General features: G+C 43.6%; 1 protein-coding gene across 1 annotated transcript in view; it reads right to left on the bottom strand.

Moving 5' to 3' along the window:
- Positions 1–20,978, bottom strand: part of cpx (synaptic transmission protein complexin) — a 528,009-nt gene that overhangs the window by 336,556 nt on the left and 170,475 nt on the right. The window contains exon 2 of the mRNA XM_076520683.1: positions 7,116–7,216. Within this exon, the coding sequence (XP_076376798.1) occupies positions 7,116–7,170 (55 nt within the window). The 5' untranslated portion in view covers positions 7,171–7,216. The remainder of the gene's footprint in view (positions 1–7,115; positions 7,217–20,978) is intronic.

Below are 20,978 nucleotides of genomic sequence, written 5' to 3'. Positions count from 1 at the left end.
AGGGACAGTAATTATTATGAAAACGAGAGGCGAGATGCGATTTTAGGAATTTCTCCCTAATTCGCGCTCAGATTGTACGCAAAAGTGGAGAATTTGGGAAGTGGGGAGATACGATTGTTCGAGTCTTGCGAGTTTTTGTAGTCGCCGATTGTCGATTACAATGAAAACGAGCGGCGAGGCCTGATTCCAGGAATTTTCACCTAATTCGCGCTCAGATTGCGCACAAAAGTGGAAAATTTGAGAAGAGGAGAGGTACGATTATTTGGGCATCGCGCCTCGTTTTTATAGTTGTTCAACAATCGGCGACTATAAAAACGAGCCGCAACGCTTTTGCAACCGCTTTTAATCGTATTCACCTCTTCCAAAATTGTCTACTTTTGTTCACAAACCGAGGGACAGTAATTATTATGAAAACGAGAGGCGAGATGCGATTTTAGGAATTTCTCCCTAATTCGCGCTCAGATTGTACGCAAAAGTGGAGAATTTGGGAAGTGGGGAGATACGATTGTTCGAGTCTTGCGAGTTGTTGTAGTCGCCGATTGTCGATTACTATGAAAACGAGCGGCGAGGCCTGATTCCAGGAATTTTCACCTAATTCGCGCTCAGATTGCGCACAAAAGTGGAAAATTTGAGAAGAGGAGAGATGCGATTATTTGGGCATCGCGCCTCGTTTTTATAGTTGTTCAACGGATCGGCGACTATAAAAACGAGCCGCAACGCTTTTAATCGTATTCTCCGCTTCCCAAATTGTCTACTTTTGTTCGGAAGCCGAGGGACAATAAGAGAGAATCTACTGAAACTTGAAAATAAGAGAATAACGCTCTTCGATTCTCTAAATCGGTCCACTGTTTTAAAGTCGATCAGGGACCATTCAAAGTTGCCATACTATTTTTCTAAATAATTGCAACAGCATCAGGTTCGTTTATAGGTAAAAAAAGCTGTTATTATTATTGCAAGTATCCTACTTGCCAATAGGCTAAATTTCATCCGAATAAATCGTATTAAATCGTACTAAATAGAATGGAAATACTGTAGATCAGAAAATATGTTTTGGATTTCGAATTAAAATAGCTTGGGGTGCTGCAAAGAGTTACAATACAGAATTAAAATACATCGACGCGCGTCTTACGAGTCGCTGAAATGATTGAACGGAGAAAGAATCGTCAAAGTGGCTTCTGTTGCTTGCAACAAACGTAGAAAAAGTCTGTAGAAAAAGTCTTGCTATAATGCAGAGCTCTATGAACTTGTCTCTAGGCGACACGCACGTTTCTATAGAGACACCCATTATCCCTATTACCATAATCACTAACATTAAGTCGAACTTTTCTACAGAAATTGAAACAGCGTTCAGCCAAAAAATGCCAAATAAACGAACGAAAAACGTCGCGGCTCGAAGCGAAGCGAACTCGATCGCCGAGTATAATCCATTCATTGGAGTTTAAAAACAGGGAGCGGAGCGGGAGATTTTGGTAGATTGAACCCGCGCGGGTCCGCGCTTCCGCCGAGATACATTAACAACGAGTTCCCGGTCCTTTTTTTACCATCAGGGAAGTCAGGGGAACGTTGCTTCGTCATTTGGACTAATGCTTTCTTCGTTCCGGGCGCCGCGGCGTCGATCAATCTTAATTCCGGCCGCGAATTACCAAGCGAGAGAGACCGATCTTCCCGGCCCGCGCCACCGAAGAAATATATTAAGACACGGTGAAACGTGGCTTTTCTATCGTTTCGCAGGCCGCGTTACAGGGGACGATGAAACGGCAGCTTTCTGCCATTAATCCAACTCCGACCGGCGTCGGCGGATCGTCGGCGGATCGTCGTCGGCGGATCGGCATAACGAGGCAAACATCGCCCGATTCCGCGGCCGATCCATCGGCGGTTTCATTATCCGAGAACTTCGTAACGTAAATACGAGACGATCGTCCGTGATCGCCGCCGATGTCGGCCGCTGAAAACGCTCGGCGCATTTATCATCAGCGGCCGTCGATTCTCGCCGACGTTTGCTCCCTATGAAATCGTAATTCGAGACGCGGCTCTTTCTCAAAGCGAAGTTTAATCGCTCCCGGGGATAGTCCGGGAAAGTTTCAATCGGTTTGGCCGCCGCGGTTGTGCCAGCGGCTGCGGAAAAAAGAGGAGGATTCGCGGCGAGCAACGCACCGCGGAGAAAAATGAACCGGCCGGGAAAGTCGAACAATGTCCGCGGAACTTCGCGGAATTTTTGCGGCCTCCCGGCGAAATATCGCGGGGGGAGGGAGGCAGGGAAGTTACTGGACACGCGGTGGATCGAGCGATATTAGGAGGCTAAATTACGGGCCCCGTTTTCGGGACGGCGAACGCGCCGAACGGCGGATAAGTTCCCGGCGCGTTGCGGCGCGCGCGGAAGTCTCTTGGAGATTCATAAAAAACCGTGTCTCTATGAGACACTCGCTGTAGCGAGAATGAAGCGGGAGGTGGCCGGGTTCGAAAGAGATTCGGAGATTTGTCGCGAGCCGAGATTTCGCGGCAGGCTGTAACCGTTGCGGTCGGAAAAAAATTCGAGCGCGATCTTCGGAGCTTTGTTTAACACTAGATTTACGGAGCACGAAGAACGGCTGTTTTATATTAGTTTGTGAAAGTAAAAATAAGACGCTTATTACGATTTTTAACAAATGTTATTGTAACATTTGTGTTATTGTAACAAGTGTTATTGTAACAAGGGTTATAGTAACAAGTGTTATTGTAACAAGTGTTATAGTAACAAGTGTTGTTGTAACAAGTGTTATTGTAACAAGTGTTATAGTAACAAGTGTTATTGTAACAAGTGTTATAGTAACAAGTGTTATTGTAACAAGTGTTATAGTAACAAGTGTTATTGTAACATTTGCGTTATTGTAACAAGTGTTATTGTAACATTTGCGTTATTGTAACAAGTATTATTGTAACATTTGCATTATTGTAACAAGTGTTATTGTAACAAGTGTTATTGTAACAAGGGTTATGGTAACAAGTCTTATTGTAACATTTGCGTTATTGTAACAAGTGTTATTGTAACAAGTGTTATAGTAACAAGTGTTATAGTAACAAGTGTTATTGTAACAAGTGTTATAGTAACAAGTGTTATTGTAACAAGTGTTATAGTAACAAGTGTTATTGTAACATTTGCGTTATTGTAACAAGTGTTATTGTAACATTTGCGTTATTGTAACAAGTATTATTGTAACATTTGCATTATTGTAACAAGTGTTATTGTAACATATAAATCGAATAAATAACTTATAAACGTATATCTACGACACGAATAATCGTAAATTGAAAAATTAGTGACCCGTCATTTCGACGGGTTCCGTGAATCTAGTGTTAACGATGATTCCGGTCGCCGATCGATGATTCCAAAATACCAGAGCTTTTTTCATTACAAATAACCGTTATTGATGACGCGAACAGTTTTCGGTTACAAATAACCATTACAGTTTTTTGGTTGCGAACAACCGTCGGAGACGACGGGAAACAGTTTTTGGTTACAAATAACCGTTATAGTTGACGGGAACAGTTTTCGGTTACGAATGATCATTACAGTTTTTTGGTTGCAAATTATAACCGCGCCGGAGACGACGGGAACAGTTTTCGGTTACAAACAACCGTCGGAGACGACGGGAACAGTTTTTCGTTACAAACGATCCATTACCGTTGACGAGAACTGTTTCCGGTTACGGAAAAACCATCGTAGATGATGACGCAAACTGTTTTATTTTTTTCTTTTATTAGAAATTATTATCGACGACGCGAATGCTCATTGGTTACGGACGGAGCATTCTGATTTGCGAAAATTGCGTTTGGCTATGAATAATCATAACGTGTAACCACAATTTATATTGCTCGCGAACAACCGTTATCGACGGGGCAGAACTCGATTTTGGTTAGCGATAATTGATATCGGTATTTACAAACCGCGTTTTCCAATAAGTTCGTCGTACGCGTCTGCATTTATAATGAGGTTTTTATCGGGAGAAACATTTCAATTATTGTGAAGCATAATTCTGTCTAAACGAAAAAATTTCGTCGTTTTATAATACAATAATAATAATAATAATATCTCCTGGAAAAAAAACCTAACTACCTACGAGAGGGTTGTTTTCACCCTGCACACAGAAGCGAATTGTGGCTGGTAATAAAAATGACTGAGTATTGAATATTGTTATTAATATCATTGTCAAAGAATATTGCTATTAATATCATTGTCAAAGAATATTGTTATTAATATCATTGTCAAAGAATATTGTTATTAATATCATTGTCAAAGAATATTGTTATTAATATCATTGTCAAAGAATATTGTTATTAATATCATTGTGTTGGAGCCATTAATAATGTCATTGTTAAAATATATTGATTAATATCGTTGTTGCTGCCGTTATTAATCTCATTGTTAAAATATAATTATTAATATCACTGTTGGTACCGTTATTAATATAATTATTAATGTCATTATTAATATTATTGTCGGTACCATTAATAATATAATTATTAATGTCACCATTAATCCCATTATTAATATAATTATTAATGACATCATTAATCCCATTATGAATAGAATTATTAATGACATTATTAATCCCATTATTAATCCTATTATTAACGACATTATTAATCCCATTAAATCTATTTTTAATGACATTATTAATCCAATTTTTAATATCATTATTAATGACATTATTAATACCATCATTAATAGCATTATTGATATACTTATTAACATTTCCACACGAATAAAAGTCGATGACCCATCGACGATATCTTCCCATCTCCCCGACGCAACCGTTGTCTTCGTATAGCACGGTTGCCATCGCGACGGCAATAAAAGCTCGAATCGCTCGTTTTTCGGTGAATTCGTGTCCCGCGGAAAGTTCGAGGCTCGATTTCGCGGCAGCCCGGGCCCGGGATTGCCGGAGCCGCGGAGTTCCGCGAAGGGATCCGCACGGGCTGGTCGTTGGAAAAAAGTTGAAAGGACGAGTTTAAGGACGAGCGCCGGGGCGCACTGATCGAAACGCCTTGTCGGTCACAGATTCCGTCCTCGATTCAATCGCGCGATCCTGCCGGATTAAACTGCGCTCCGGCGCCCGCGGCGGAGCAAAGCCTCCGGCGAGCCGGCGATAAAAAAAGGCGAGTCTCGCGAAGCGATTCGCCTATGCGCTCGTGCGAGCGGCAATTATTCTAGCCGGCGATGGGAACGCCGTGCCAGAAAGCCCGTTTTCGCAGGATTCGCCGGTAGAAATTCCCTTCGGAACCGTTCGACTGCGCACGTTTCGCCGGGACGTGACCCGTCGCGAATTCGTTTCGCGCTCGTTTCGGACACGATCCACCGGGTGTCCCGATCAACCAGCTATCCTCGCGAACCCGGTTACCTCGTCCCGAAAACGTAAGCGCCGACCAATTCTGCAGCAGTCGAACGTTCGTTTCGACGAGCTTCGTTCTCGGGGAGAAAAATGAAATGTTAATCGAATGTTCGGCGCGGCGGGAGTCGAATCATTGGGTTGGCAACTAAGTAATTGCCGATTTGTTCAATGAAATAAAAAATTTCTTTTTACTTGGAACGAAGTTTAATCTGTAATGTATTTTCCATTTTGTTCGATGACCTTTTGCCATCTCTCTGACAACTTGAAAATTCCACGCTCGTAGAAAGTCTGATCCTTTTCGGCCAAAAACTGAGTTAAGTGAGATTTTACAGCGTCATCGTAGTTAAAAGTTTGACCACGAAGGGAGTTGTCCAGGGATCGAAATAAGGGGTAATCCGATGGCGCGAGATCAGGGCTATATGGTGGGTGTAACATCAATTCCCAACCAATATCTATCAATTTTTGCCGAGTGGACAAAGACGTGTGCGGCCTAGCATCGTCCTGGTGGAAAATGACACCTTTACGATTGACCAATTCTGGTCGCTTTTCCTTGACCGCTGCATTCAATTTGTCCAGTTGCTAACATTCACGGATAATAAAAAATAACATAATAATAATAATAATAATAATAATAATAATTTTATAATATAACATTTACGGATATCATAGAAATGGGAGTGAGAGACATCTATAACTGAAATTGGCAATTACTTAGTTGCCAACCCAAAAGAACGCGGCTGATTATTGTCTGGTTGTTCTACTGGCTGAATTCGGAGATTTGCGAACCGTGTGGCTCATTCTGTAGATTAGGATTGCGCGATTGAATTGTCTTCCGATTGATTGACGATTTTGTTGCGCGAAAGAAAAATTGCCCGAGTTTATCGCAAGAAACTTTAGTCTGATGAAAATAGATTTTGCTTCTCGGGATCGGTTTAGTATAATAAGATACACGTAATATAATTATTATAATATAGTTACATATAATTTTTTTTTTTATTTTGGCTAGACATTCTTGCCAAAAGCGCATAAAATTCGCGGTCTATCGTTTCGATTCTCTTTTCGAGAAAGTTGAAATTAAATATTCAGGGTAAGATAAATTGGATCAGGACTTTGTCCGATCATTGCCAGCTTATTCTACTGCATACGATCGTTAGAGTTGCGGAGCTTTTTTTAGCCGAAATAGAAGTAAATTACATGGAGAAGTGAAATACTTCGTTAACACTAGGTTTACGGAACACGTGAAAATAATGGCTGACTAATTTCTGGATTTAATTAAATTTCTTAATTTCTTAATAACACCGGATAGAAATCAGAATAAACGTTTATAATAAGCGTTTAATAAATGTGTCAACGTTGCTTTCAATAAATGTCTCCTTATAATAAATATGTGTTAATAAATGTCTGCAATTTATGAACAAACATCTTTTAATAAATGTCTGCTTTAATAAACTAGCACAAAGGCCTGCTTTTCAGAGCTCCGTAAATCTAGTGCCGAAGCGTTATCACGACTGCTAAAATCATCAACAGAGTCCGATTATAAACGGCTGTGTATCATTGCGAATTATCAACCAGTATTGTTTCCCCTGCAAAATGTCCGAGTTCGTTCGCGTTTCCCATTAAATAATCCGTACGATAATTTAACAACCTTGTGCATACGAAATTAATCGAACATCGTCGCAAAATTATGTCTCGTTGCGAGCGGTCGACGCGACAGTTAATATTAATTAAACTTTCGACGGGACTCACCTTTAACCGCGTTCAGCTTGTTCCCGACCATCTGCTTCGCCACGAACGCTGCCATCTTGCCGCTGGCTGTTCAACGCGCACGAACTGGACCCTCGACGAACCTGCGAAACAATTGCACACGACGAATCAGTGAAATTCGAACGAATCTCGCAATCCGTACAAATTCGTGTAAAATATATTCGCGTGATTGCGTGTGCGATGCCGATTGTCGCGATAGAAATCGGCTGATATTGTACAGTCGGTGCAAAGTTAAACTATAATATAATATTAATAATATATATAATATATTATAATATATTATTAATATTATATTATAATTTTACTTTGTGTGTGCACCGACTGTAAAACATATACAGAAAATTTACTATTAATATATATAATATTATTAATTATTATTAATAATATTATATAATAATATAATAATATAAATATAATATAATGTAATATAATATAATATAATATAATATAATATAATATAAATATAATAATATTATTAATAATATTATATATATTAATATTAAATTCTCTGCAATTGTCACTCAACGTGTAAACAAAAATTGGGAAGAAGAGACGCGATTATTCTAGCCTCGCGACTCACTTTTATAATTGTCGACAATCGGCGGCTATAAAAACGTGCCGCGAGAATAATCGTATAATAATCTTACATTAAATATATAAAAAATTATGAGATACATTTTCAGAAGATTACACGCTATAAAATACTATCTATTATTACTTTTATAAAACTCCGCAGTATTCGGGGCGTTCGCAGTAATACCCAGACTCACCCTATTAACCCTTTGCACCGGAAACCGAATTTAACACAGTAAATTTAATTTAATAAATTTAAAATAGTTTTTCCGACCCAGGGTTTCTCCAAATTGAACATTGTGACCCGTGCAACAATCATGCTCTCGGCAGCTCTTCGAATACAAACAAATTCGTCGAACAAAATTATTCCGCAGACGCGACGTAACAATTTTTAACGGCGCCTCGGAGACGCCAGCTCAAAGGGTTAACCGTGCAATGATTTACAAATGGCGGCGGATCGAGTCGGCGAGAAAAGGAATTTCACAGAATCGAATTCGACTGCCGGCAGCAAGTAGAACGAGCGGACAATGGTCGGACGGGAGAGCCCGCAGCCCCGCATTCCGCCTGGCCATTCTTATTTTCGTTCGCTACGCGGTCGCCCGGTCCTTCCATTTTCTACGATTCAATTTTAAATCGCCCCATCGGCCGACAAATTCCCGCAGATTCCACAAGGTCCCGATAAAAGTCGCCGAAAATCAACGACGATCCAACGGAGACCGGCAATATCCGGCGACAGGCCGCGAGGACCTCGCCGCCTGGAACCGCCATTAATACGGCCGCGTAAAAGCTCTCCGGAAACGGCGAGGAAGATGTTTCGGTTTCCCGATGCAATCCCGATGGATGTTCACTTTTACGATAATCGTATCCGTTTCGCTGGCTCCCGGGCTGCCGAGAATTATTCGAAAAACAGCTTTTGGAAGCGGGAATAGCTCCGCTCCGCTCGGCCGCTTGCTAGCTCGCCTGCTGCTCGCTAGCTTGCTCGCTCGCCCGCTTTCTAGCTAGCTCGCTCGCTCGCTCGCTTTCTAGCTAGCTATCTCGCTTGCTTGCACGCTCGCTCGCCCTATTCCCGGCCAGAAACATTCCCGCTGTTACGCTTTGTTCCGGCCGAGTCGTTTTATCCACGGCGGGCTGGTTTGTTTGCTCTAATAAACCGGTCGCGTAGCTCCGCTCCGCTCCGGATCCCGCCCGCTCCGGATCCGCGCGCGTGCAGAGATACGCGGAGAGACGCGGAATCGTTCCCGTACACGCGGGCCGGACCGCTTCGGATAACTTCAAATCGGATCGAACGCCGGTATTACTTTTCACGACGTCGTAAACGGGAATTTACGGGCTGAGAACCGTATAACGTTATCATCCGAAACGGTTATTTCCACGGCGAAAGAGATTCACGGACACCGTATAAAAACCGATGCGAGCACGTCCTACGGCACCCTCCCCCCTCCCCCCACGGCGTGTACTCGATGATCCCACGGGTAACCTCGCGGGAGAGACGGCGAATTTATTGGAGACAAGCCGGGACCCGTCGTCGTCGTCGTCGTCGTCGTCGCACCCCCCTCCTCCCCCCGGCACTTCGGGGGGGATATCACCGAGTTTGGTAAAGCGTAATCCGATTAATCGATCGGACTGCGCCAACCGTGCATTATCATATTCGGTCTCGCGATTATTTCGTGAACACGGCCCGTAGCCGGCCGCTACAGAATTCTGTTTGACCGGCGCAAACGGCCGGCTTAATCCACTTCTCGTTTAATAATCGCCGTCGAATCGGTGGCAAGTGCTCGCCGCGATTTCGATTTTAATTCTCCGCGATTCTACTTTGGCGGTGATGGACAGTTCGGGAGAGAGGAGATGCGATTGTGCGAGATTCGCGTTCTTGTTTTTGTAATCGTTTGACCATCGGCGGCGATAAAAATGAGTCGAGAGCGAAAATATTCGTGTCTCTTCTTGCCGAGATGGTCATTTTTGTGGACAATCCGAGCGTCGATTAGGGAGAATTACATAGGAGAATTGTACAGTAGTGTTTCTCTAATTGACGTTCAGATTGTCCACAAAAATGGACAATTTTAGAACTGGAGATACGATTGTTCGAGCCTTGTGGCTCGTTTTTTTTATGGTTATCGATTGTCAACACTATAAAAACGAGCTTTAAGGCTCGAACAATCGTATCTCCTCTTCCCAAATTGTCTATTTTTGTGCACAATCGGAGCGTCTCAATTAGGGAGACATTACTGTATCGACATTCTTCGAGCGCTGAAAGCTTTTTCCTGCTTTGAAGCGCGTCTATTCAGTTTTCTCGCGAATGCATCAAATCTGCGAGCTATTGATGCATCGATTCGAAAAAGTGGCTGAGACGCGAAGGAATTGCTTAATTATTTGAAAATAAAGCCAGCGAACTAATCACATTAACAGGTTTTTAATTTTAATGAGAGAGCAATTTTTAAATGAATTTCTTCATTTAAGAACATATTATAATGGATTTTCTTTTTTCAATTTTGTTTTGTTATTTTAATATTTAAATAAATCTTGTCACTGTCACAAAACAATACATACATTAGTCGCGTTTTAGCGTTAATTAAATCTCGTCATTGTCATAAAAGAATACACATTAATCGCGACTTGGTGTTACATAAATTTTGACACTGTTATAAAGCAGTATGCAACGATCGCCTTCTAATGTTAAATAAATCTTGTCATTGTCACAAACCGATACACATTAGTCTCATTCTAGTGTCAAATAAATCTTGCCACTGTTATAAAACAATATTCAATGGTCGCGTTCTAGTGTTAAATAAATCTCGTCGTTGTCACAAAGCACTACAAAACGATCGCGTTCTAGTGTTAAATAAATCTCGTCGTTGTCACAAAGCACTACAAAACGATCGCGTTCTAGTGTTAAATAAATCTCGTCGTTGTCACAAAACACTACAAAACGATCGCGTTCTAGTGTTAAATAAATCTCGTCGTTGTCACAAAGCACTACAAAACGATCGCGTTCTAACGTTAAATAAATCTTGTAATTGTCACGGGAACAATATAAAACGATCGCGTTCTAGTATCAAATAAATCTTGCCATTGTCGTGAAACAATATACAACGATCGCGTTCCAATGTTAATTAAACCTTCGTCATTGTCACAAAACAATTGCGCGCAGAGTGGTCGCTAATTCAACTATTAAATAAATCTTATCATTGTCATAAAACAATGCAAACATTACTCGCATGATCCTCGTCACAGTCATAAAACAATAGACAATGGTCGTCGGCCGCGTTCTAGCGTTAAATGAATCTTGTCACTGTCGCGCAGAATAATCTACGGCACTCGCGTTCTAGTTTCAAATAAGAAATAGCTTGTGCTGCTGCTGCTGTTGTTGTTCTTTCTCCGCGGAATCCAAGAAAGGTATTCGCTGAAACAATTGCGCGTGCACCATAAATGTTCTCCAAGCGATGACATAACGGAGAGGGTCTCGAGGCAGCGAGGCGTTATCTAATGCCCGCGAGAAAGCACGGCATTCCTCGACTGCGTTTCCTTACGAAAATGAAATGCACGTTTCCCGGAAACGTTCTTCTCGATCCCGGCGACGATGAAAAGTATTTTAATCTCGGATCTCGGGTCCCGTTCACGCGTGACGTCGCGTCGCGACGGCGTTCGCGTCCCGTTTTGCAGGCTCGGAGGAATGCAACGAGAGTCGGAATGCAGCGAGAGTCGAAGACCGGAAACAGGCTCGCTGGTAGAATAATTTAACGCTGCGTCGGGTGTTTTCCGTTCCGCTTTTTGCCCAGCGAGTTGCAACGCGGTTCCCGAGATCGGATTAGGAGAGGAACGCGCTGGCTCCTCGAGAACTCTCTCACTCTCTCTTTCTTTCTGTCTCTCTCTTTTTTTCTCTATTTCTTTCTCTCTTTCTTTCTCTCTCTTTCTTTCTCTCTCTTTCTCTCTCTATCTTTCTCTCTCTCTATCTCTCTCTTTCTTTCTCTCTCTCTTTCGCTCTCTCTCTTTCTCTCTCTCTCTCTCTCTTTCTCTCTTTCTTTCTCTCTCTCTTTCGCTCTCTCTCTTTCTCTCTCTCTCTCTTTCTCTCTCTCTCTTTCTCTCTATCTCTCTCTATCTCTCCGTCTCGTTTCTCTCGAAATTCGAGCCCCGGATTCTGAACGAGACGACGATCCGAGCCGAGACGTTTACCCTCGTCTGCGATTTCTGCGAACAGATGTCCCTTTCCGCGTTGCGTTCCCGTTTCCGGGAAGCCGATTAACCAATTTTCGCCGCGTCGGACGCGAGTCAAACCGAAACCGAGGGCCATCGGATTAACATTAACGCGAGCCTCGCGGGTCCTAATTAAATTCCGAGATTCCCGGGCAAAGGAGACCGGACCGGAAGTACGTGCTCGCGAACGAGAATCTCATTTTCGCGGGCACGGTGCGTTAACGCGTGGAAAATCCGGCCGTCGGTCGACTCCCCGTAGACAAACAATAAGACTGCTCTCTCGGTCGAATTAGTGGCGCGATTTTGACCGAGTCTACCGAGTCATGATTTTCCGTGAAATATCGTTCCTAGACTGTTGATTTTACGCGTCGACGAGACTCGCGAGCAGCGGCTTTTTCTTGGTTTCTGACTGCTTTTTTCCTCGACGTGCACGGGTCGCTTCGAAGTGCTGTAACTTCGCGAGAAAAAATCGCAGGCGTATTTCTTTTATTTTAAATTAAAGAGGAAGGATTGAGCTTCGTTTCTCTGCAGACGGAATCACTGGAAAAAATTTTGCGTGGTCCATGCATCGAGTCGAACTTGGCAATTTTCAATACGACGGGCAAGGCTTCGCAGTTAAAGGTTCTGTTAAGGTTTTTAAAGGGTTACAGTAGGATGGTAGCGTCAACCTTAAAATTTAGTAACACTATCCTAAAGTAGAGGTTTTGAGCTTCAATTTAAAAAAAAATGCGTCACCCTGCGACGATTTCTCGCGGAGTTATCGTCGGTCAAATTTGGCCGATCGTTGTCCAAAAATTTGTCTATGCTGTATTTTTGTATTGTTGTTAAAGCAGCGAATATTGTAAAAAAATCTACGGTATAACCTGATCACTGGATATAGATCAATCACAAAATAGAGAAAACGTTCAAAGAACTTACAAATATAATCCCATTCCCCTCAACTCCTTCAAACTGCGAGAAAAGAAATACACGTAAAAATACCCTTGCAACTCGCAACGAATGCAGTCAATCTTTTACTTCGCATTCGAAGCCGAGTAAAGATCGCGCGCACGGTGAATTCTGTGTCATTTTCTTCGTAGAAAATTACACGTTACAGGTGTGCCGCCGATTACAGAAAGCAACGTCACGGGAAAGCTGGTAGGGCAGCGTTTCTCGACCGAGGTCCGCCGAGATGCCGCGGAGGAAGCCGTCGGATCGAGAAGTCCGTGATCGAGACGACGTAGAAAAATCGGAGATAAACGAGCCGCTGCTCCATATGCATAAGCGTGGGCGGGCTTAAGCTCGCCGGGATTAGGGCGCCGATCGGAAAGCCCGTCGTTGTTACCTCCGGCGGAGGTGAGTTCCCCCGGTGGAAGGAAAAAACACGTAATATCGCGAGGAAGCGAGCCTCATTTTGTCCATTGTCGCCGGGATAAAGTTGTCGCGCGGCTTGTTGGAAAATCACGGCCAGAAGAGAGAAGAAGGGGGACGGCAGAGAGAGAGAGAGAGAGAGAGAGAGAGAGAGGAGAGGAGAGGCGCCGAGACGTCTCGACGCCGGTTTACCGCCGGTTTATCGGCGTCGTCTTCTCGCAGTCGCCACTGCCGCCGCTCCTCCCCCGGCGCCCCTTCGGCACGCTCTCTCACCCCCCGTCTCTCTGCTCTCCTCTCTTTCCATCCAGCATCGCTATTTCTCTATCGATCCCACCGGCTGTCTCTTCCACTGCCGCGCTAGACGCCAGATAAGCAACGCTGATGGACCCAGCGTCGACGTATAAGCGATCGAGACGCGACGCGACTCTCCCACGCGAAAATCCAGCGACGGTAGTCTGGCTAGCCCGCTGAGCTTTTATCAAATGATTGTTTGTCCGGCCACCGGCGCGTTACGCCGAACGAACGAAGTTCCCGCGTGCAGAGCAGCGGAGCCAAAGGGGTGAACGATTCCTCTGGCTCTCGTCCGCTTTCGCGCGTAATTCGCTGTGTGTCTTTTCGAACGAGATCGAACGTCCTATATTTCGCGATTATGTTGGTCCGTTCGTTTTTTTAAGTGGAAGCCATTTAATGCGGTTTATTCGATAAATATGGTGATGCAAAAGCTCAATTAGCAACGATGACCATCCTGAAATCGATCTACAGTAATGTCTCCCTTACTGACGCTCAGATTGTCCACTAGAATGGATAATTTGGGGAGAAGAGAACACGATTGTTCGAGCCTCGCGGCTCGTTTTTATAATTGTAGACAATTTGTAACTATAAAAATAAACCGCAAGGCTCGAATAATCGTATCTCCTCTTCCCAAATTGTCTATTTCTGTGCGCAATCTGGGCGTCAATTAGAGAGACATTACTGTAGATCATAGAGGTTGAGGATACTGAAGCATATTCGCGAAGATTCTTCTCGTAGATCTATTATCCTTTTCGTTGTTTCTAGTGTCACTGCAATTCATTTCATTTAATTACTGTTGTTTAATTTTATTGAGTAATCAGGCGACGATTAAAAAGTAAACTGGGCCAAAGTGACCCGGCGACCGTAGTCCGAAGGTTGACGCATCGACTGCCAAGCTTAATTCGAAAAGATCTGTTCTGGTCGCCAACATTTACTTTGTCTAAATAAATAAACAATAATAAGTCAAGAAAGAATAGAAAGTAAAAAATAACAATAAGTAAAAATATAATAGTATAAAAGATAATGATATAAAAATAGTTGAAAATTTATAATAAATATAATAAGTAAAAAAATAATGATAAGTAAAATGTAATAATATAGAAATAGTTTAAAACTTAATAAATATAATAAGTAAAATATAATAATGTAAAAATAGTTTAAAACTTAACAAATATAATAAGTAAAAAATAATGATAAGTAAAATATAGTAAATAAATCCCTTTTCTTCTTAGTAACATATAATAACAAACTATAATAATAATATATAATAAAAAGATATAATAACATATATAGTAATAAAATATACAATAAATAGCCCTTAACAGACGCACCGAAAGGGATAATTTTTACCGATGGTGTACACAATGCGCAACCCTCGTTGCTGGATGACGCGACGACTTAGTTTCGAGCGGCTAACCCGATCGTTGCACCGTCGTTGCACCGTCGCTGTCACAGCTCGTGACGATTCTTTCCGGCGGCCCTCCGTCATCCGTCAGCTTGATAAACAACCTACTCAGCGGTGTCCCGGCTGTTTGCCGTGCACCGAAGAAGCCGGCGCAGCAATTTGGCCCGCGAGGAACCCGAGCAGCTCCGTCGAGGATCTGCGGATGCGACGATTCGCGCGGTGCGGCAACGGCGAGGCGACGCTTTGTAAGACCGTCGGAGACGCTGTTATCGGAGTCTGTCGTCGGTCCCGAGAACGACGCCACGGCGAGGAGGTCTCGCGAACCGTCGTGACACGTCCTCGGACGTCTAGGAGGACTGGTTCTTCCGGCGCGGTCCCGCGGCGGTGAGGAGCCGCGCCGGTGTTTCCAGCGAGGAAACGAGTCTCGGCCGACGGAGGACCTTCGAGTCGAGGAGACGACTCTTCGGAGCACTCTGCCGCGAGGAGAGGACGGGGCCCGGCCGCCTCGTTAGGGCGACGATCACCCCGGGCCATCCTTGGCCCCCTCGATCCCGCGCACTAATTAAATAGAGGAGAGCCGCGGACCCGGCGAAAACGGCGCCGGCCCGAATCGGCCCGTCCCTCCACGGATCTCCGTTTAACCGGGGGTTAATTACCGCGTCCTGCCACCCCGCGGCTTCCTCGTCCTTTTCCTCTTCCTTCTTCTTCTTCTTCGTCTTCGTCTTTCCACAGTCGAGCCTCTCGCTCTCTCTGTCCCTTCGCCTTTTTTTCGACCGTGTCCCCGTTTCCCCCCGGGGCTAACCCCTGGAACTTCCGTTTAAAGTTTCCCTCGGATGCGAGTTTTTGTTTGGAATCGCCGTGGCCCGCTTTCAAAGCTTTGTTCACTGCGCGACGCTCTCTCCAGGCTTCTTCCTCGCGCGTCGGCGTGAGTCACGGTGCAAGGTGAAAGGCGATTCGGGTAATACGGGGTGAGACGCGGGAGCCCCAAGTGGTTTTGGGATGATCGTGAAATTTTTTGGTTTGGCTGTGGAAAGATATTTAGAAGAAGAAATTTGTGGAAGAAATTTATCGGTGGGAAAAGTTTTGTAAAGCACACAGCATTTTATTGTTTATGCTGCGAGCCAAGGGATGCAACACCCTATATATGCATATATCCGTCAGCGGAATTCTTGTCACGTTAACGCACTATGTGCGGGAGAGGTATTAATACCTTTTTAAGAAATTCAATTTTTTAAAATTTTATAGTTCAGTATGTCGCATAATTATGTTACCATCTGGAAGGGGGTGATTCCTCAGGTCATTTGAAGTAACTTTTTCCTTAGCGAAAATGCAATCCGCGGCTCGGTTTACGAGTTATTAACAAAAAACGCTGACCAATGAGGGACGAGCTTGGCTGACGCGAGGCGGCGCAACCAACGCAGCCCAGTTCCGCTGATTGGGCGCTCCGCCGCCTAGCGCTGAACGAACTCGCGTCTCATTGGTCACTGTTTTTCGTTAATAACTCGTAAACGGAGCCGCGGATTGCATTTTCGCTGAGGAAAAAGTTACTTCAAATGACCTCGGGAATCGACCCTTTTCGGATGTTAATATAATTATGGGTACTCTGTATATTTGACAGAATCCTTCTGTGAAATCCTACAAATCCTATTCTTGTTATCTATTCTCGTTATCAAAATGTTATTGTCATTTTTGCATATATTAAATGTTTCTTTAATTAAAAAAATACTAACAACGTGTCAATCAGGCACTTCGAGGAACCTTCGACAGAGTCGCTCGCATATAGCGCGGATTTTAATGCAAAATGAAAATCGCCTGCGTCAATTGCAAGATGTTAACTGCAATAGTTATTGTATTGTTATTCTACAAAATAATTTTTGATACAGCGATACAACCCGATTGCTGATACACGAACTCTCCGATTGTGCACGTTGCTCACGTAGAACACCAATGGACGACAGAAATTCCTACTTATCCGAAACAAGAGCTTTGAGGGGGGAGGGAGCAATAAATCACCCCTTTCTTCTAACACCGTTGTTCGCGAAATTCGGCGGAGTCGCGGCTTCCGAATAATATCGCGCGAGATTAGGGACACGGAATTAGGGTGCTCCCCCGCGAATGGTTTTTCGTCGTCCAGAGAATTCCGGCAATTCCAATTAGCCCAGTCCGGCGTCAATTAAGCGAACTGCGAATTCACTGAGCCCGGCCATAAACGCGATTATTGCCGACGTTCTCAGGGCCCCCGGTGTCCCGCGAAAATGGCGGCCGTTCGGAGGAAGAAGCCGGCAGGTACGTGATCGTGGAAAACACTCGGCCGGAACGAGGTCGAACGTGACGCTTCTAGGCGGGCTTGGGTGTCCGCGAAATTAAGAACCTCGCGAGGGCTCGTTCGATGTTTTAAGAGCTCCCTAAAGCGAACGGGAATCTGGAAGCCGTCGGCACACTTCGCCGGGAGAACGTCGGACCTCGTCGGAGGTCCAGAAAACCGCTTCTGTAATTCTTGAAACTTCGATGGAAAATCTTCGGCGGATCGATGACATTTTTCCACCGAATTTATTCGGTTCGTTAAACAGAGAAAAACCGTGACCAAAGGGAACAGCGATTCGAACGTTGTCGAATTCTGCGAATAATACTTTGATGCTGTTTGAAATTGAAATCCGGAAGTCTTCGGTGTCGCAATGTAATTAATTAAGAAATTCTGACACGTTTTACTGGACGCGTGCATTCGTTAACAACAATAGCGATGAGATTCATACGTGAAATATAAATTAAATAAGTATATACACGTATGAAATAAATTCAACCAAACTCGTATTAAATTTTGATACATTGGCTGCAAATGTGACGACTTCGTCGCTGTTCTCATTAACTATACATAAAATAAAAACGACAATAACATTGTATATAAAATAAATTAAGTTAAATTAATTTAAATTAAATTAAACTAAATTAAACTAAGTCAAATTAAATTAAATTGAACTAAAGTAAATTACACTAATTTAAATTGAATTGAACTAAAGTAGATCACACTAATTTAAATTAAATTGAACTGAAGTAAATTAAACTACATTAAACTAAATTAAATTACATCTGACCAAAAGGAGGACCACCTCAAGCGTTACCGAATTTCGTAAATAATATTTTACCACCCCCCTTGAAATTCACACTGAAAGCGTTCATTGTCACAGTGTAGCTAATAAATAAATTGCATCTGTTTCGCAAAAATGAAGTTGTTTCCGAGAATCGTAGGCTAAAATGCAAGTCGAAAGGAGGCCGAGATACGCGCGGCACGTTGCAAGAAACAGAAATATTACCACCCCCCTTAAAACTCACACTGAAAGCGTTCATTATAACAGTGTAGCTAATAAACAAATTGCATCTGTTTCGCAAAAATGAAGTTGTTTCCGAGAATCGTAGGCTAAAATGCAAGTCGAAAGGAGGCCGAGATACGAGTTTCTTGCTCGTTGCAAGAAATAGAAAGCTGAGTCATTGGCGGCCACCCAGTAGATCGCTCGCTAAGACGCAAGAAGGAATTCCCGGGGTGAGAAAAGAAACGGAAGCGAGGCCGCTCGCGGAGCAGAGGCGGGAACAATGTTGCTCTCGTTTCCTCTCGCCAGCAACATTGTTCCCGCGATCCACCCTCGTCGGCAGCCGTGGGCCACAAGTGCTTCCGCGTGTACTCGAGGATTTCTCGCGATGGACCTCGCCCCGACACGGCTCCTTCGCACCCCTTTCTTCCACGATCTCCAACCGAGAGCTTCCTGCAAGCTTGTTAACGGAAGCGGAGTCGTCGCTAATGGACAAGTTCGATGCTCGAGAACGGCTCGCTCTCGAATTTCGGCGGTTCCCCAACGGATTTCTCGGCGAGTCCCGTTGCTTTCGTTTCCAAATGCCGTCCTCGCGAGGCTGTTTCCTCAGCCGTTATTGCGACAACACGATTTCTTCGTCGACACTTCGAAGTCGTCGAAGCCGCGGCAACCGTGTCTCGGTTACTTCGAGGTGCTGTAACTTCGCGGGAAAAAATCGCAGTCGCGTTCCCTTTTTTTTAGATCGAAGAGGAAGGATCGAACTTTATTTCACCGTAGATGGCATCTCTGGAAGAAATTTTACGAGGTCCGTGCATTTTTTCGAACTTGGCAATTTTCTATACGACGGGCATGGCTTCGCGTTTAAAGGTTCTGTCGAGGTTTTTAAAGGGTTACAATCGAGAGGGCGCGTCAAGGTTGAAATCTAGAGTGACTGTCTTAAAGTAGAGGTTTCGAGCTTTAATTTAAAAAAGACTTCGTCATCCTGCGATTATTCTTCGCGGCGCTATCGTCGGTCAAATTTGGCCAATTTTTGTCCCAAGTTTTTCTATGTTTTTGCTATGCAAGTTTTTCTAAATATTTCAAGCTATCGCATTTTCCCAATTCAATTAGGATCTGCAAAATCCAAGTATGTTGCAAATTGATCTTAATTCGATTAGATGAAATGCTTGAATGCGAAGAAATTCTACGATTTATGCTGCGTCAGTCGCTGCGTTAGAAGGCTGCCGGATGCCGAAGAAAGCTTCCTGTTTCAGAAGCCATGCTCGCCGAGCAACGAGGAATTTAAAATTCGAGCCTCGATTCCTGACTTCTTAATAAATAATTGATCTTAATAAATAATTGATCAGTGTCTATTAAATAATGAGCCCACGGTAAACGGTAGTTTTTCTCTCGAAGTGGCACGGGATCTAATAACACCGTTCGCGTCGCTTGCAAGAAGCCTCTCTCTCTCCTCTCTCTCTCTCTCTCACTCTGGAATAATTGACGGGAGGATCACCGGGCGCTCGATCAAACTCCGAGTTGGAACAAATTCGCGGCACGCTCGCGGGATCCGGGGATTAGCCGCACCGGATGGTAAGTAAGAAGTCGTGTAACACCGCGATCCATCAACGAGATCAGCCGATCAATCAAAAACGATAGTCTCGGCCGCCGAATTTTCCTGTTTCCATAAATCATTTCCTCGCGATCGTTCGCACAACGTGACCCGTAAACGGCGCGCCGCGCTTTCCGGTCGCATCTTTTACAAACTTCCCTTTCGCAAACATTGCCTGCATTTGCAACTCGCATTCCGCAGAAACGACGAACGATCGTTCGGACAAAGTGCATATTAAATCCGTGGACTCAGTGTCGAACAATTTATTCGGAATTTATTCAGCGTGAAACACTCGTTCATCGAATAATATTTTAATTAATCGCGGCCGATCTTCGCGTTTTCTCGAAAAAGCGATCACTAATCTGCGGATCGTTGTGCAAAATGAAAACTGTCTGCATCGATTGCGAGAAATAGAAACTAAAGAGAAGGATCTATCATTTTTAACACGTTAAGCGCCACGGCTAGACTTTCCATTCAGGCCACGCCGGTTCCTGCGGACCGGCGACAGATTTTTCGTTCTTCTATCGCGGCGCGTGTGTCGGTCCTTACGTATTTGTGAGACTAAACATTTAAATTATGCGATATCGGTTTTTGTTTGGTCAATGCTTCAAGGAATAGAATAGAATACTTATTTATACGCCTCGAAGCATTCATTGATTGCTTTTTTATCTTCTACCAAGGAGAAGGGACTATAAGGATATAAACAAAGTATATACATAGTATTTATTACGATCAGAAAATGTACTCTCGAGTACAGTTTATCTGCAAGTGGAAAGATAAACATACGAAGACAAGCTCCGGTCCTCAACCCGGGTTACGTTACCCGTTATCTGTTTATACTCTGGCTCGCCTATCGGCGCGCTGCCCGGTAGGGCCGCCTGACGGCTAACTGTGGCTTCAACGGAAAGGCGCAAAAATTCGGCGTGGCGCTTAACGTGTTAAACAATTTCGATGGATTCGAAAACAATATATTGATATTTTTATATTTTTTTAGAACGAGTGTAGGTGTTACTGCGGTTTTTGACGAACTTTAGGCGAACTTTAGATGAACTTCGACAGAGAAAATAAGATCTTTTTGCGTCAATAAATTTCCAGCATGAGCTATATCTATTATTCTTTAGTTCGAATATTTACTATCC

This window comes from Megalopta genalis, chromosome 3 (assembly GCF_051020955.1).
Source record: "Megalopta genalis isolate 19385.01 chromosome 3, iyMegGena1_principal, whole genome shotgun sequence".
In the NCBI taxonomy this organism is placed as follows: domain Eukaryota; kingdom Metazoa; phylum Arthropoda; class Insecta; order Hymenoptera; family Halictidae; genus Megalopta; species Megalopta genalis.
This window is presented reverse-complemented; position numbering and strand designations above follow the sequence as displayed.